General features: G+C 42.8%; 1 protein-coding gene across 5 annotated transcripts; it reads left to right on the top strand.

Annotated features, from left to right (window-relative positions):
• The first annotated feature begins 2,412 nt into the window (after positions 1-2,412).
• Positions 2,413-17,982, top strand: Zscan30 (zinc finger and SCAN domain containing 30). Of its 5 annotated transcripts, none has more exons than XM_037197005.1 (4): positions 2,413-2,466; positions 6,669-8,629; positions 8,901-9,075; positions 13,654-16,218. In XM_037197005.1, exons 2-4 carry the CDS (start codon positions 8,216-8,218, stop codon positions 14,595-14,597), a joined length of 1,533 nt encoding a protein of 510 aa, XP_037052900.1. In that variant the 5' UTR covers positions 2,413-2,466; positions 6,669-8,215; the 3' UTR covers positions 14,598-16,218. The 5 variants fall into 5 exon arrangements, 4 of the variants coding, with proteins under 4 accessions (XP_037052900.1, XP_037052901.1, XP_028743568.1 ...); XM_037197006.1 differs by having other exon boundaries at positions 2,417-2,466; positions 8,201-8,629; XM_028887735.2 differs by having other exon boundaries at positions 2,427-2,466; positions 8,151-8,629.
• The last annotated feature ends 789 nt before the right edge of the window (positions 17,983-18,771 follow it).

Here is an 18,771-nt window from a genome sequence, read left to right as displayed (position 1 = left end):
ATGCTAGTTAAACATTCTACTACTGAACTATATCCCCCGCTGACTTTTACATAGCCCCCCCCACCCCACCCCACTTGTTTTAGTTAGGGTTTCTATTGCTGCGATGGAACACCATGACCAAAAAGCAAGTTGAGGAGGAAAGGATTTATTTGGTTTACTCTTCCATATCGCTTTTCATCATCAGAGGAAGTCTGCACAGGAACTCAAACACAGCAGGATCCTGGAGGCAGGAGCTGAAGCAGAAACCATAGAGGGGTGCTGCTTGCTGGCTTGCTTCTCAGGGCTTCTCCAGTCTGCTTTCTGAACACAGGACACCACCAGCCCAGGGAAGGCACCACGCACCATGGACTGGGTGCTTCCCTCTCAATCACTAAGTAGAAAATGCCCTACAGTTGAATCTTATGGAGGCCTTTCCTCAGTTAAGGTTCCCTCCTCTCAGATAACTAGTTTGTGTGTCAAGTTGCCAAAAGCCTAGCCACTGCCCTCCCTCCCCCACTTACCAAGCCAAAGCCCAGGCCTTGGATTTTCAGTGCTTCTGTCTGAGCCTAGTGTTGCTGGGATTCCAGATGTCTCGCTAGACTGACTCATTTCGTACTCTCTCTCTCTCTCTTAAAAAACGGCATTATTTATTTAGTGCGTATGTGTCTTTGCACATGCTATAACATAGCATGGAGGTCAGAGGAAAAATTGCATTAATTGGCTGTCTCCTTCCATTTTGTTGAGTCCCAGGAATTGAATTCAGGTCATGAGCTGTGGCAGCAAGTGCCTTTATCCACTAAGCCAACCCTGCAGTCCTCTTGTGTGGCGGTGCATTTTGTTTTGTTTTTTTGTTTTTGTTTTTGTTTTGTGAGATAGGGTCTAGCTGACCTGGAACTCACTGTGCAACCCAGGTTGTCCTTGAACTCCTGCCTTAGGTTCCTGAGTGATGAGATTTTAGGTGTGCATTACTACCACCCCCCTTTGTCATCATGAAATGGCTTTCCTTATTGATACAGCATCAATGTTCAACCACAGAAGCAACAACAGTAATAGCATGTATGTGTTGCATGTATATACTTAGGGAAATTGACTTATACAAACACAGGAGCTGGTCAGGTAGTCCTGTAATGCTCATGTGGCTGTGAGTCTAATGCTGGAACCTGATATGGATCAGGCAGAAAGGAACATAGGAGCAATGTGGAAGAAAGCCTCGTCAAGCTAGGAGCCACAGTGTTAAGTTGAAATTCACAATCATGGAATGAAAACCTGGGTTAACATTATTATTGTCGGTTTTTTTTTTTTTGAGAAAGGGTCTCTATTATGTAGCTCTGACTGTTCTAGAACTCATTATATAGACCAGAACTCCCAGAGATCCACCTGCCTCTGCCTCCTAAATGCTGAGACTAAAGGTGTGTGCCACCATGCCTCCCTAACTGGAATTTTCTTAGGACTATGTGAATTTATTTATTCAATAACTATTTCTGTATTAGATACTGTGCTACAACACAGTACAGCATTTAGAATGGCCTTCGAAAACCTGAGCCCTCTGCTTGGAGATTCATGGAGAAGTGAGGAGATGTATGCAGAATCATGTGTCATGACTGCGAGATTACACACTGTACAAAGCTCAGTGTATAACAGAACCAGAGCCAGAGAAAACAGCAAGAACATTGTCTGTTCTTTTTGTTGTTTGTAATCACATTTTTTCCCCTATTCTTTCTAGTTTTTGGAGACTTAGTTTCTCTGTGTAACAGTCCTGGCTGTCCCAGAACTCACTTTGTAGACCAGGCTGGCTCAAACTCACAGAGATCCACCTGCTTCTGCCTCCCAAGTGCTGGGTTTAAGAGTGTTGTGCCTCCATGGCGGGCTGTAATCTTGTTTTTAAGAAAACAAGTGATGCATATAAATGACTAGCTTTGTTGGAAGGCCTGTATGTAGTTCACTATCTGAGTCCTGAAAGAACATTCTGAAAGGTATTTCAGAACCTGTTTAAGTATTGTATGAGGCTCAAGACTTAAATTTTGATTTAATCCTTTTTTTTTTTTTTTTTTTTTTTTGGCATTCAGGAAAGCCGTATGCCTCAAAACAATGACCTTAATAAAGTTGAGAAATAATCATTATCAACGGGGGTCCTTTGCGGCCAGATCAATTTGAGAGAAAAGTACACATTATTTTAATTATCAATAGCTTCATGTGGCCAATAGTGTCCATATTGGATAGCACGGATACTGAACACACCTTGAAAACCTCTTCCACGCAGTGACTTGATTCAGCTCTCAAGATCTGGTTCACTGTAATCTTTGATTGCAATTTTATCATCTATTCAGTCACTCCCTTTCCCCAGCAAGCCCCCCAAAGAGCGCAGCAGCCACAGAATAGTAGTCCTCCGGGGTTCCTAGAGGGGCATGCTCATCCCCACTTCCGGGGGGCGTGCTTCTAGTGGCTTCCCCGCTTTCCCAGGGCGGTTCGGGCAACCTTCGGAGCGAGGTGAGTGCCAGGGGGCAGCCAGTCGGCTTCGATGCCTTCCAGACCCCACTGGTCGGGCGGCGAGCCTCCCATATACCCTCTCCCCTCCCCATCGCCCCGCGTCCGTCTCGGGGGAGCCTGGAACCGTGCCGGGGCCACTTGGTAGGTCCGCGGGTCGCCTATCTCTCAGCTGGTGCCTCGGCTTGTGGCTTGCACTGATTGCGATTCCACTGACGGGCGCCTCCTGTGTGTCGGTCGGTGCAGGCAGGCTCTTTCCTGCGAACAAAGCTCGTTCCAGGGCCGGATCTCAGTCATGCTCTTGGCTTACCTTTTTTGTAAACACTCTGAGAGCACCAACCTTTCTGTAGGTTATCGTTTTAAAATCTGACACAGGATCTCACTAGTTGCCCAGGATGGCCCCGGACTCACTCTAGCCCAGGCTGACCTTGAATTTGAACTCCTGCCTCGGCCTCCCAAGTAGCTGAGCTGGCAGCCCTGCCTGTGTTACCAGGTCTGGCTCTGTGTAATTTGTATCCACTCTTAGATACATGTGTGTGCTTCTGTTTAATACACGCCCCTCCCTGCTGTTAAATTCCGTAATGGCAATGTCTTGATAACTGCTTAGCTCCCGATATAATGTCTGCACACAGTAAATATTAACAAATCTGTGAAAAACAGGCCCTCTTCTGATGAGCACTTTGACTCTGTGAGTAATGGAGGCATTTCAGCAGAGGAGTCATCCAAGAGTGTGGACCCTGGAGGCGGACCTATAATCCCAGCACGCAGGTGGTGGAGGCAGGAGGATCAGATTGTTAAAGGCCAGCTCAGAGTATGAGCCCCTGGTTCAAATAATGAAACCAAACCAGAATCAACAGTGGCAGTCCATATTACCCCCCAAGCCACACAAGGTGGGACAACTTGCATATATTGTTTCTCTTCAAACAGTTGAACTTACACTATAGCATCTGTGAAGACAGAGTGAATTGGGGCATTAAAATGGATTGACAATGCTGGGATCGACTACAAAGGCTCAGTGTATTGTTAATTATTAAATGATCAGCAGTAACATTCTGACACATAATAACATTTCAGGGCAGATGCAGTAATAGTAACAGCCTGCCTCCGCCAGTGGAGGATTGCCCAGACGTGTCCTGGGGGTTTCCTCTTGGTTAGAATGATGGCTAGTTAACAGAGGGGGGCTTGCACCCCAGTTCAGTGCCTCCCACCTCTCCATTGCCCTTCACCATTTGCTGGGTAACACTTAAGCCCAGGTTTTCTGATCAAAGCAGTTACTGTCTATCCTCAGGGACAACTTGCTTCTTCAGATTTGTGTCCTAAGGCCCAGGAGTGGGGCCCTGAAACCCTGGAATGCCTCTCTCTAGACTTGCCTTCTGTGAGAGGACGGGAAGGAGAGTCAAGGCCCCCAGCTTGCTCTTATTGAATGTCCTTTGGAAGTGGCAAAAGCACATTGCGTGTTTGCTTGTTTGCGTCCCTTCAGCGCACTCTTGGAGTCGACGATTTCCCTGCTTGTTTGGTGCTGACCTTGAAGGGGTCAGAATTGGAAAGTGATGGTCTGGAGGGTAAGAGCCTGACTGAGAACTTGGACTGAGGGGATTCTGAGTTGCTTACTGCTGTGGAAACTGGGAAGCGCTGAGTGTGAAAGCATGGGAATAAAAAGGTGTGTTTAACACACCAAGCAGCACCAGGCCCCCCTAGAACCTCCTGTTACTTTATTGGCTCTTCCCAGGAGAGGGAATGGGACGGCAGAAAAGTTCAGCTGCTGAGTAAAATCTCACCGTGATGACCTGACAGGTTATGATTGTCTGACTCCGACACTGGCGCTTTTTGTGAGCTACATCACTTACCCGAGGTCTGCTAAATGCTGTAGAAATGTTTTCCAGTTGTACTAGGTACCCGACAGTGTTGACCAGTGCTTCTTTGAAATGCTTGTGTAGTCATGGACAGGACCAGTAGTTCCATTAGGTGTGTGTATTAATTTATGTACTTATTTATGTGTGTCTGTGTGCATTTCTGTGCACCGTGTGCATTCTGGTCCCTGGAACTGGAGTTACAGGTGGTTGTGAGCCACTATATGGGTGCTGGGAACTGAGCCTGGGTTCTCTGTAAGAGCAGTAAGTGTGCTTAACCACTGAACCATCTCCAGCTAACCCTCCCCACCCAGGAAAGTGGTTTTTTTTTTTTTTCTTTTCTTTTTGACAAAAAGTGAAGTGCTTGGAGGGAAATGCAGTTCCCTTTAACCTCGGCTCTTACAACCCCTTGACTGAGAGTTCTCAGCACTGACATGTCTCAGCATCCTTGGTGGACTGTGTCACAGATGGAGTTATTGGGATCTGATTTAGGGGCATCTGACTAAGCTAGAAGTCATCCCACTCACATACCGAGTGAGTGGGATGAGTACATTAAAAGAGGGCTTCCTGAGAGGTTTTTGTGTTAAAAATCCGAGCCAGAGGCACATGGAGGGAACAGATGTAGCATTCTTACTAATTGTAGATCCAGCTGACAGCCAGAATTGATGGCTAACTAGTGAGTGATGCATTGTGGAAACCCGGTCTGGCCCATAACATTTTTTTTTTAAAGATTCATTTATTTTTTATTCATGTACATGTTCTGTGTACTAAGTGTTTGCAGAGCCCTTGGAAGCCAAAAGTGGGCATTGGATCTTCTGGAACTGAAGTTACAGTCTGCTGCCAGCTGGATCTACTAGTAGGTACTGGACTTGATTCCAGATCCTTTGGAGGAGCAGCCAGTGCTCTTAACCCCTAAGCCATTGGTCCTGTCTCCCAAGAACAGTCTTGATAGCACATTACAATCATATTAAGTATCAAAAGTCAAAAATAATAGCTGACCCTGATCAGTAAACACCGCTGTGAGCAAAAGTTGGTCAGAGGAATAGAATCATCTTTTCGATTTGTGAAGACCACACTGATTACAATGTGGGTAACAGACTGGTGGGGACTGAGGGAGTTGGGCAAACCAGGTGGTAAGGTGTGTGGTTTGACACACAGAATAGTCAAATCCGGTGATGGCTGGATTTGGAAGGGCAGACTCTAGAGGGAGGGAATAAGCCAGTAGGGCTTAATGTGAAGGAAGGGGTTAGAGAGGACTGTTAGAGATGTGTTGGTTACTGGCCACAGAGCCAGATGGATATTCCTGTCTACTGAAGACAGCCCCCGTTCACTCCCCGCAAGGCACAGTTTTTCTGCCTAGCCCTGGCTGTCCTGGAACTCTTTCTGTAGACCAGGCTGGCCTTGAACTCACAGAGATTTGCCTGCCTCTGCCTCCTGTACTGGGATTAAAGGCTTGCACCACCACCTCCCAGCCTGAATATAGGTTTAAGCTGGCAAGAATCATGAATTGGTTACCTCGTGATCTTATGAGATATTCCATGAGATATAATATTATGATTTATGCTGTATCTAAAGTCCTCTTGAGAGTTTCAAGAGAATTCATGATGAGAATGAGCAACTATAGGCAGCCAGGTCTAGAGATCAGGTGATGGATAGTAGCAGAAAGTGGGGGTGTGGAAGTCTTGAGGGATGTGGAGAGGGCCAGTAAAAGGAAGTGCTAGGACTGATTTTATGGGCGGCACTGGAAAGGAACTGGAGGAGCAGAATCAATGCTTTATGATTATAAATAAATTCCCTCAGCCACACAAGCCTGAAAGATAAGTTGTTCGGGCACAGTATTTATAATAAAATTGAGTGAGGGCTGATGAGGTGGCTCAGGGCTTATATTGCTCTTGCAGAGGACCTGAGTTCACTTTCTAGCATTTATGTTGTCTGGCTCACAACTGCCTGTAATTCCAGCTCCAGGGAATCAAATATCCTTTCCTAGCCTCTGTGGGCACTGCGTGCATGAGTGCAAACCCATACATAGATGCACATCCATATATATAATTAAAAATAGATCATACATAGACACACACATATAATTAAAAATAGATCATGAAAAAGAAATTTTAAAAATTGAGTAATATCATGACACTGGAATTGAAAAGCTAGAGATGTAACAGACCGATGATCACTAAGTGAAGAACACACATCCGTGTGCAGCCCTGGCACATGCTGTGACATGCCATGAACGGATGTGATGGCATGGCACATATCATGTTTCCCTCTTTGTTTACATTTTAGTTTATTTTGGGGGTGTGTGTATAGGTGAGAGGAAAACATCCAAGGATTCTCCTTTACTCTCTGTTCCAGGTCATCAGGCTTGGTGGCAAGTGTCTACTGTGCCATCTTGTCCTTCCATTCCGCACCCCTCCCCCACAGGTATCACTATGTAGCCCTGAAACTTCTTAAATCCTGACTGATTTAGTAAGAACAAAAGTAATTATTTAGTATTTCTCTCATACTAAAATTGAAGAGTTTGGGAGGTGTTTAAGAGGCATGGATGGCTGTTTCGTTCTGTTCGGTTTTCTCTTACTATCATCCATTAGTGTTCCAGGGTCTGGCATAGACTCTTAAGCCTGGGTGCATAGAAATACCTGGGACATTTACTAAAGCCATATTCCTGGAGATTCTGACTGAATCTGTCATAGGGTCCATCCTCCATGGCTAAGTGAGCGATAAGTGAAGGTGACAGCCATTAGTTTGCTGTCCCTAAACCACCATCGGCTTCTTCAGTGGGCCATGTCCTCTCACAGCCATTGTGTCATTCAGATCAGGTTCCTGAGATTTCTCCTACAGGCAGCTCTCCCTGCCTCTTCCGGTCCCTCTCTCTCTGGTCTTAGTCAGTGGTCTTTTTCTTGTGTTTACCTTCCTTTGATTTATCATGCTTTTTGCCTGTTTTTTCCCCCCACATTGAACTAAGAGACCCTGGGAAGAGAACTTTTAATGTGAGACTTCTGCTTAGCAGTCTGTATAGCACACAGTCAATTTTTAAGTATTTGTGAAATAATGAAAGAAGGGAAGCCATGACTCTTTTTTATGCTGTGACTTACAGTCAGTCAAATGATCTCTCCAAACATTTTGCCATTACTAATTGGCAAGAATAACCAAGACTGGTCTGGGCAGTCAGTTCTGGAATAAAAACAGCCAGTGACTGAGCATCAGGTAATCCTAGGTTCACATTCTGACAAGTTTGGGGACTTGGGCAAATTCAAGATGCTTGACTTCTTCATCTGTAAAACATGGGGCTGACATTTCCTGCACAATGGTATCACTGAGACTCAATAAAATAGCTCTTGTAAGCTGGCTAGCCCATAGCAAGTGTTACATTTTGAGTTCCTGTCTTTGGGAGACTCCATGGCATGACAGAGCTAAATACTTGCAGAGTCCAGCTCTGCTGTTTATTAGCTGTGTGCCTTTGGGCATATTATGATGCTCAGAAGCCTCGTTTGGAGCATGGACAAAAACACAATTGTCCTTATGGGGCACTATTTTATCATCCCTAATGCTATCCCTAACGTCATTACTAAAGGTGGCATGATTTTAGCTATACTAAAATTTTGTCGCATGTTCTGAAAACAATCTTGAATTATCTATGGATTATCATTTGTATGGCAGTTCCCTTTTAGTTTGTTTTCTACACAGGCACTGTAAGCAGTGAGCTGAGTTCCGTAGTTCTGCAGGTCAGTCCCCCAGCCCCCAGTGGTATACACCCAGGTGGCCATCCTTCATAAACGTGTATATACATTCTGAACACATGCTTTCCCTGTGTAACCCGAGCACTGTCCACCTCAGGGGCTCTTTGGATCCACCTCCTCTCTGCCTCAGCTAGGTAGTCTTTTCAGATTGTCTTGCCCAGGATGTTCAGAGAGGCCACAGCCTTGGCCTGTCATGCTCCAAAAGGACAAAATGGACTCAGCGTTGTGAAAGCTGAAGAAGAAAATGTCTGGCGGCGGCGGCGGCGGGACTTCAGTCTTCAGGGAAAGCTGCAGAGTCAGGAGGTTTTCCGCCAGCAGTTTAGACAGTTTGGCTACTCTGACTTCGCTGGGCCCCGGGAGGCCCTGGACCACCTGCAGAAGCTTTGCCAGCAGTGGCTGAGGCCAGAGGAGCACTCCAAGGAGCAGATCCTGGAGCTGCTGGTGCTGGAGCAGTTTGTGGCCATCCTGCCTGTGGAGCTGCAGGCCTGGGTGCAGGAGCACAGACCTGGAAACGGAGAGGAGGCTGTTACTCTGCTGGAGGAGCTGGAGAGAGAATTTGATGAACCTAAACAACAGGTAAGGTTCATCAGGGTTTGTGTTGGTTTTGATCTGTTGTGGCTAATAGAGAGCCATTATGAGTACCATCGCCTCAGTGCTCCGGGAACTTAACCAGTTTCCTGTCTCTTGGTAAATGAATTATTCACCCATTAATTCAAGTCAGGGGGTCTGTAGTGCTTTTCTTTTTTCTCTAGTCATCTGAAGAGTTTTCTGGTTCTTTTGTCCATTGCTGTAGGGCGTTTCTCCTGTAGTCCATCCTCAGTCACAGTGCTGGTACTTGTTACTCTAGGACACAGCTCATGGCCATGAGATGATCTGCAGAGAAATGACACTCATGGGAACACAGAAGTCTCCAAGTAGCCCACTGCAGTCCCTGGAGAACCACTGCAGGAGTGAAGCCCAGGAGCCCCAGGGTTTCCAGGAGCGAGATGAGGCAACCCTACTATTTAGGGTTGAGGAAGGAGGTGAGGACTATCACATGTGCCAAGACTTTCTTAATGGCTGTCACCTGTACCGTCACTAAGTCGTGTGGGAAATCCTGCTGACTTTGGCTCAGCCTACAACCTGAATTTCAATGTAATTTTTTACACTTGGATTAAGAATTAAAAGTCTTTCATAAGATTTTCGAATGTGCCAGGTGGTGGTGTACAAGCTGGGTGGTGGGGCACACACCTTTAATCCTAGCACATGGAAGGCAGAAGGAGGCTGATCTCTGTGAGTTCGAGGCCAGTCTAGTCTACAGAGTGAGTTCCAGGACAGCTAGGGCAGTTACACAGAGAAACCCTGTCTCGTAAAAAACCAAACCAAACCAAACCAAAAAACCCAAAAAGAAAGAAAAGGTCTTTGGTGCCATATTCCAAGACTGATACTGTTGTTTTAAAGTATTTTGTCATTCTGACAATGCAGTTTCTAAGAGTGACAAGAATAGTGTATCAGTAACTAAAGTCTCATAATAACTTGGAAAAGGGAAAACTTAATATTCAAAATTGTCAGCTGCAAGCTAGATGTTGTGGCATACACCTATAATACCAGTACTGACTTGAAAGGCTGAGAGGTAGGAGGCTGCATGTTGCAGGCCAGCCTGGACAGCATAACATGATGGTCTCAAGAAGAAAAGTAGCAAGGCATTGACCACTATAGTATCACTAAAAGTCAAACTCTAGAACGTACAGGGCTAAGGTGGAAAGTCCTCAGAAGAACAAGTATGCAAGAGGTGCCATGTTTCATCTGCTCCTGCTAGGGCTGAGATCATGCTATTGTTAGAGACAATATCGTAGCAGATGGAAGTGGAGAGATGTGCTTTGAAATGCTCAGTAGGCTAGATTCAGTAGAAGCCACCTTAGAGGACTAAAAGCCTGCCAGAAAATTTAACTTAGCATAGAATTTGCTGGGAAGCTGTCAAGGTGGACAGTTTCTTTGAAATTTATTGGAACATGTGTGGTTGGGTGTCCTGCATGCTGTAGGAATGAACACAAAGCTCTTCTTCTCCACTGTTCTTCCAACTCTCTCAACTGATAAAATGTATGTGCTAGCATAATGCCAGTATTATAGATAGGACAGTGATAAATTTGAAGTAAGGAGGCAATAAGTTCAAAGTATCACAGGTGCCCAGGGTTAGCGCCAAAAGGACTTTAAGTTATTGACAACATCTCTGTGGACAGCAGCCACATCAGTTTATTAACCTGTTGTTAAATCTAACTGCTTCTGACTTCATTTTCACCAAGCAATCTTGTTACAGTCCCAGGAAGCTTAACTATATTAAGTCAAGCCTATGTAATTTACATTATTAATAGAGTTATACTGTATAGTTACAAGTGTTTGGCTAGTATGAGTCCACCTTAAGAGGTAAATCTGTTCATTGTATGTTGATATAATTAGGTATAAGGGTACAGAAGCCTGAAGGCCTAACCTTGGCAGTTCACCAAAGGGATCATATCAGTTATCTACTGAGGTTTCTTTAGAAACACCCACTGAACCTTACTCTACTTACCTACTCTGATACTACCCTCTTAAATACCCTGTGTATTAAGCAGTAAGCATATTAAAATGCATTTTAAAATGATCTTATATTGCCTTACAGGGGACTATCTATTAATACATAATAATAGCTAAATGTCTGTATTAGAGGTGTTTTTGTTTTGCTGTTTTGTTTTGCTGAGGATTTTCTTTTATTTTTTCGAAACAGGGTTTCTCTGTGTAGCCTTGGCTATTCTGGAACTCACTCTGTAGACTAGGCTGGCCTTGAACTCAGATTCACCTGCATCTACCTCCCAAGTGCTGGGATTAAAGGCATGTACCACCACAGCATGGCATCTGTATTAGACTTTAATCAGTATAATGAGAAACCTGAAACAATGAATACTATAAAGAAAAAAGTGGTTTATTAGCTCATGCATCACTAAGTTTCAAGCTGTGTTACTTTCACTGGCTCGTTTCTGGTTAGGGCCCTTTCTGTAACATCATATCATAATGTTGGTTGTGAGAGTACAGACAGACGTGCTCACATAAAAGCAGGAAGCAGAGATAGGCTTTTAGAACAATCCTTGCAAGAACTAACGAGTTTCATGAGAAACATCCCAATCCTTTTTGAGGGTGTTGCAGCTGATTGGGATCTCCTACTAGGCCTGCCCTCTTAAAGGCTCCATCAGTTGCTACATGATTGTACTGGGGACCAAGCGCCCAAACGATAAGCCTTAGAGACCAAATAGCATGAAAACCATAACAATGTCTAAATCTTTTATAGTACCCCTCCCCCCACCTTTTTTTCTGTCTCTATTACTGTTTTTTTCAGACAGCCTTGCTACATAGCCTTCACTGTCCCAAACCTGATACTCAATATGTAGACAAAGCCTGTGTCTCTGCCTCCTGAGTGTATTGGGATTAAAAGGTGCATGCCACACCTGGCCCTCTGCTTAGTTTTATTAAGATCTTGACAGTTCTAACTACCTTTATAGGTTGAAGCTCTAGCTCTTATCTTAGTACCTTAGGATGTGACTATACTTTTGGACATGACATTACTGTGTTCCTTATCCATTATGCCTGCTGTCTTTTTGGGAACAGGAAAAAAAATCTTGCTTTTCTGATTTATGCATCTAAGGTCAAACTTTCTCTGGTTACACCATTTCACTTCATGTAGTATTTTTTGTTGTTGTTGTTGTTGTTTTCAAGACAGCATCTCACTATGTAGCTCTGGCTGTCTTGGAACTTACTGCGTAGACCAGACTGACCTGGAACTCACAGAAATCGACCTGTCTCTGCTTCCTGAATACTGGGATTAAAGGTGTGCACCACTATGCCCAACAAGTGCACTACTTTTATGCCTTTATTATATACTAGTGTTTTGTTGGGTGTTTTATTTATATATACTTTTTGAGACAGGGTTTTAGTATGTAACCCTGGCTGACTTGGAACTCAGTATGTAGACAAGACTGGCCTCAAACTCAAAGATCTATCTAGTTGTCTTTGTCTCCTGAGTGCTGGGATTTAAGTTGTGTGCCACCACCTAGCCATTTTCCATAACTTTTAAAGATAAACACAACCTTGAATAAGTTGTCACTATAACTAATGATTTAACTTTCTGAAATCCAAGAAGAGTACAAATTTCACTGTTCAGGTCTTATCTTTGCTGTCTCTAATTTCTCATAAGAAATGATAGAAAAAGAAGCCAGCTTGCTCTCAGCTTTTGTTAGACATTCAGGATAATGCTGTATTGTTTTCAAGGTGTTGTGAAACTTGCATCTGAGAAATACTTATTTTTATGTAAAAGCACTGCTTTTCCAAAGATGAATTAAAATAAGTTTTAAATTATTTTTTGTCTCAGTGCAACTACAGCTCTGATTCCAAAAAGACATGCAGGTAACTTGGGGAAAGACCTTAAAATTTGAAGTTTGCCGTCATCTTTAATCTTGACCACCAAGTAGTAATCCTATCGTTTCCCATAGCTCTTGAAAGCTTCTGTTTCCTGATTGGTAAACTGCAGTTTTAGAGAATTTTCGAAGAAATAAAAATAATTTAACAGTTCAGACTTTACCCTTAAAATATTAAAATAATTTAATAAGTATTAAAATAATTCAATGTATATTAACTGTCTCTAGTAGTTCCTGCTTAGAGATACTAGAAATTTAGAAATAAAAGGGCGTGCTGTAGGATAGCTGGATCTGCCCTTAGGCAGTTGTCTGTATCCATTTTGAGCATTTATATTTGTGCGGTGAATTACTAATACTTCCACCTGACCCAGAATGAGGAAGGAACCCAGAGTATTTCTTTCTAAATGCTTTGTCTTTCTCTACTGCTTATATTTATTTGCCCTATTTGGAATCTGCCAGAATTTGCAAATGCTGTCTTGCTCTTTCCTGCCCACCTCCCTGTGTCTAATACTTATCCCCCAAACACTGTATGGTATCATGTACTCTTCTACTTTGTTAGATGTAATGCTGATCTACAACTCTTAAGACATCTTATTCCTGGTTCTGTATCACCTCTTCTCCTTTCTCATATTATCTAATCTAGTACCGTTTCTGTCCTTTCTGGTTTATGATTGGTAATACTGTTTGTCACTTCTAAGTATTGTTTTCTTGTTCACTACTCAATGTCTCCAATACTTATGTTCATTGTCCATTTTACTCTCCTATATTGGGAAGCTAATTGTCATTTCCCCACCCATATCCCTTTCCCAGTCCTGGAGATCAAACCCAGGGCTTTGTGTTTGCAAGCACTCTGTCACTGGGCTGTATCTAGCCCCCCCTTTTTTAATGTGCATGAGTGTTTGCCTGCAGTATGCATATGAACTACCTGCATACCTGGTCCCCACAGAGGCCAGAAGAGGGTGTTGGATCTCCTGGAACTGGAGTTAGAGATGGTTATGAGCTACCAGGTGGGTACAGGGAACTGAACCAGGGTCCTCTGCAAGAAGAGAATGCTCTCTCAAATCACCAAGCCATCTCTCGAGACCCAGCATTTCCCAGTTTCCTTTGGTTTGTTGTTCCTCCTATAACTTTTTTAACATGAGAAAAAAAAATGACACAGCCTGTTCACATTTTTAGATAGCAAGATGGTGGCTGACAAAGTATTGACAGCAAAGCAAGAAATTGTTGAATGTGTTCCAGCAGTGGCCGTGGCATCTCCAGGAAGACTTCCTAGGGCAGCTTCTCCAGTACAGACAGCTGAACAAACTCTGCAGTATCTGGACACCAATGAGAAGCAAAGAGGAAGTGATACAAGCAACAAAATGAGTCCACTTTCTTCCCAGGAAAGCTATCTCAGTCTGGCAGCCTTTACCAAGAAACCCTCCACAGAACAGAGCACCTTCGAGTGTAATGAAGGGGAAGGACTTCTCAGTCTAAACTTACATGGTACTACACAGCCCAGAACGACCACAGGGAAACTGCTCTATGAGTGCTTGGATTGTGGGAAAGCTTTCTGCCATAGGTCAAAGCTGATTAGACATCAAAGAAGTCATACTGGAGAGAGACCTTATGCATGTAAAGAATGTGGAAAAGCCTTTGGTTTCAGAACAGATCTTGTCAGACATCAGAGAATTCACAGTGGTGAAAAACCCTACAAATGTTCTGACTGTGGAAAAGCTTTCAGGGGCAGCTCAGGGCTTATTAGGCACAGGAGAATTCATACTGGAGAGAAACCTTATGGTTGTGATGAATGTGGGAAAGCCTTCAGCCAGAGCTCTACTCTTATTCAGCATAAGAAGATTCACAGTGGAGACAAAGGCTATGAATGTACTGAATGTGGTAAGGCTTTTAGGAGAAGTTCTGTTCTTATGGAACATCAAAGAATCCATACTGGTGAGAAACCTTATGAATGTAATGAATGTGAAAAATCCTTTAATCAAAGCTCAGCACTCACCCAGCACCAGAGAACCCACTCTGGGGAAAAACCTTATGGATGTTATGAATGTAAGAAAATATTTAGGCACAGGTCAGGCCTTATGCAGCATCAGAGAACACACACCAGAGTTCAACTCTGTGGGTAAGAGTTGTGTAATTGTGAAAGGCAGGGAATTCACTTTGAAGGTTAGACTCCACAAAAAAATAGAAGTTTCCTGACTGTAGGACTTGTGTCTCTCCAGCCTAGTTCAGTTCTGTAAAAAAATCCACACAAAAATGCTTCTATATCTAGATCTTGTCAATGAAGAATGGTGAAAAGACTGACCCATTTCTGAATGAGGACTCTCACCAATCTGCTCTTCATCCCATTCTTCACTACAGATGAGCTGTCTTTGAGCACCTTCATGTAAGTCCATGACTGAGACACAGATCCTGCAAGATCTCTTTGTAAGGTGGCAAAGATCACTGTTCAGCAAAGTGTTTGTGTCTGATGGGAGTAGGCATGTTTTAAGAGTTACTGAACTCTGAAATGTTGAATTGAGGCTATGAAATGTCATGTCCTGAATCAGTTTAATATCTGAGGGATGGAAGCTCTTTCTGCCTGCCCCCTTGCCAGTTCTTTCCACCCGGAGTTTCCTGTTGCAGTCTGCACCCTTATTTGGTACCTCCTGGGCTTAACCACTGGAAGAACAGACTTGGTCACTGCACTCTCAAAATAAAGGGCTCATGGATATACAGATTTATTGGACAAGTTATTACGGTGGGAGTATGGCAATAACTGCCAGATAAATCAGTGTTCTGTTGGAAGACATTTCAGAGATGCTTTACCTGATCTACGAGGTAACTAAAGATTTCCTGGGTGTGATATGTCATTGGAGACCTAAGATACAGAAGTTGCCTGGCTATTGGCAGAACAGAAGCAGAGTTTTTCATACGTACATGGCATGATGAGAAGAGAGGGTCTGGAGACATTCCTGTTGCTTGACTTCAATTCCTGCTCAAGTTTTCTTTGACCCCAGTTCAGAAGCCAGGTGGGTTTCTTTTCCTGTTTGTAGTAGACTGAGTTGGATACCTTGTTTCAGGTCATAAGACCTATATGATCTAGATGTATTCAGAATTAGCATGGACAAAGAAACCCCTGTGTTTGGAAAGTCATACATGTATACCAAGGAAATAGCATAAATTGGAAGCTGAGGGACACTGAAGTCTGGAGTCTCCCTTAGCATTAGGTTTGCAGATGATAAGCCACTTGAGGGAAGTACATATTGAATCAATCTTTCAGACTCTACAAAAACTTCCTTGATTTAAATTTGGCAGTTTTAGTTAACCCACAATCACTGAAGGTAATTTTTACTTAGGAAAATGCAGAATTGGCGAGAATAGCTATTGTGAATAGGGGAGGTAGGACTGGATGTGGTTTTCGCTTCCAAAGGTTGTACAGTTATCATTTAAGCTCTAACTTAAAGGGATAATTCAAATGGACAGTGAATTGCCTTTTCTTATAGATGACAAGTGAATGAATCAATGTTTTAAATATCATTTAACCCTTTTTCTAATTGTGAGTGTTGAGAAATATAAATCATCAATAGTCCTATTACCCATAGCAAAACTAACTTCCTATTAGTGTTTTTCCGTAATCCTAATACTTTTGGGAAAAATCTTTAGTATAATTTTTGCTATTTTTAATACTTATATGTTCAGTATGCACTCCAGTTGCTTAGTATCAGTATGTAATGGAATGTATTGTAATAAAACTGAAATTTTAAAGTTTTGCTTTTAAATCATTCAGGTAAAGGAACAGAACATGAGTGTAGTTGGACTGGAGGGTGGGAAGAGTGTGGAAAAAAGGTAGGTAGCATACTTAGTTTCTAGTTCCTCGGTTAAATAAACAGCACCAGGAAGCTATGACAGCCAGACTTTTAAGGTTGAGTTGTTGGAGCATTGGAATGAAAGTAAGAAACTTTTAAATTCCTGTACATACTAAATCCACCAAGATATCCTCCCTCCTCAATCCTAAGTGCTGAGAAAGACCTTGGGAATGACTACTTTTAAATTATGTGCATGTGAATGCAAATACCTACAGAGGCCAGAAGAGGGCACTGGATCCCCCTGAAGTGGAGTTACAGGGAGTAAACCACTCAATGTGGTTGCTGGGAATGGAACTCTGGTCCCATACAAAAGCAGTACCTGCTCTGAGCCATCTCTCTAGTCCCATGTTTTGAGTAATCTTGAGACAGGGCTTCATATGAAGCCTAGGCTGGCCCAGGAGATGGGACTTTCTTCTTCAGTTGTTCACAAACAGAAGTAGGTTTTTGGGTCACTGTCAAATGACTGACTCAGTCCTCTCTCAGTGTTAGTTGCAGGCTGTGGAAATGAGGGAGAAAGACAGGTATGAAGCTGATTTAAGACCCATGTGAGGCAAGCACTGCTTCAGACTGCCACTGGAGCAAGAGGAAGAAAAGCACAGAGCAGAGAGAAGGACATTAGTTATTTCCTCTCTGAAAAGGCTGTTGAAACTGACCATAAGATCATCTTTAGCTCCTTTAACATGAGCCTATAGCTGTGAGCTAACAACTTGTTTATGCCTGTTGAATTCATGGAAAAGCACTCATGACGGAAGTTCTCAGCCACAAATCTTCATGCAGCCAACTTGCACAGGAATTTAGAATCTGAAGGGGATTCTTCTAATACTATAAAGTAGGTATGTCTGCATTGATTTCATCAACAATGAAAGACCAGAGTTAAGTTAGTTAAGACTTGGGAAAGGGATGTCCTAGAAGGCAAGGGCTTATTTTCACACCTATTTTGGGCCTTTGTTTACTACCTGCTCTGCCTAGGGCTGGGGAATCTAGGGATTAAGCTTGAGGCCTTAAACATGGTAAACTTATGCTTTACAACTGAACTGTATTCTCTTGCCCCTTCCTCTACAAACAGTATTAGATTTTGCAGTAAAACTTGAACTATAAAAACAACACACTACCTGTAACTTCATCACCCAGGAGTAACCAGTATAACATCTTGACATATATTTCCATTATTTTTAATGCATAATGTTTTACACGGATCATGTTGTATATATTGTGTATTTAATATATCATGAATGTTTAACATGTTTTAACAGCTTGTAAGGATGCACATTCAGGGGTTCTTAAGTGTATTTCTGGGTAGAATGTCAAATTCCAAAGCAGTGCTTAAGGCTTCTGGCCAGAGATATGTATTCACAGACCATTAGCAGCAAGAGAGTCCTAATTTGCTCGAATCCTTGTTAATTTTACATGGAAAACAAATACCACCTTCACCCCTATTCCAATATGACTATAACTTGTAAGACTGGACATATATGTATTGTTCACAGACACATCTGTGATTTAAATGTTAATGGGACTTTTTCATGGATAGTAGTAAAGTGCTTCCAGAATAGAGTTCTGAGTTAAAATTCTGACCTTTTAGCTATGATAGCCTCCATTTCCTATGTGTAAAATATGATTTGTACTAATGACTAACACATACATAAAGCCCTTGGCAAATAACCATTACATTTCCTTCTGATCTATGTAAAGAGCTCTACGGTATTTCTCCCTTTTCTAACATCTACTTAACGTCTACATTAGACATTTAGTTCATTATTTTTATTAGTTAGTACATACTCACCTATAAATGTCCAAGACAGCATTACTTTTGTATCTTCATAATAATTATTTTTCTGTGTTTCTACATAGATTTGATTTTGGTAAGGTATGTTATTTCTTCCAGACCACTAGGTCTTTGAATTGACTTTTTCTCCACAGTATTTTTGAGATGGGTCCCATCATGTAGCTCACACTGACCAGGAATGCCTCATCCTTTTGTCCCACTGTTCAGAGTGCAGGGATAACGGGCTTCTTGAGTTGATCAGCTTTCCGTCTTGCACTGCACCAGCCTTACAACACTCTTCCTGATGGGTTCCTCAGAAGAGGGAAAGACCTGACGAAATTACCCCTTTCTGTTGTTACTTCTCTAGCATCGTCCTTAAAATTTTCAAGATACTAATACATATTGCGGACATAAGACAAAGTATGTGCAAGGCATCTGGAGAAAACGCCAAAAACCAGAAACTGACAATGTTTTGAGCACCTGAGCAAGGCAATTGTGCTCAGGTAGAGAAATCATAATGGAGCAGCCTTAGAAAGTTGCTATGGCATCTTCTAACATAGCAACTCCAATACTGTCTAACGAACCCAGAGTCTACACCTAGGCTGTCTCTTACATACTGCACTCCTACCACTCTCCCTGTAGATGTTTAAACACTGTCTCAGGCTGTACCAGGAAACCACTTACTAG

The sequence above is a fragment of the Peromyscus leucopus genome, chromosome 19 (genome assembly GCF_004664715.2).
Source record: "Peromyscus leucopus breed LL Stock chromosome 19, UCI_PerLeu_2.1, whole genome shotgun sequence".
In the NCBI taxonomy this organism is placed as follows: Eukaryota; Metazoa; Chordata; class Mammalia; order Rodentia; family Cricetidae; genus Peromyscus; species Peromyscus leucopus.
Note: the sequence above shows the minus strand (reverse complement) of the source record. Positions and strands in the feature narration are given on the sequence as shown.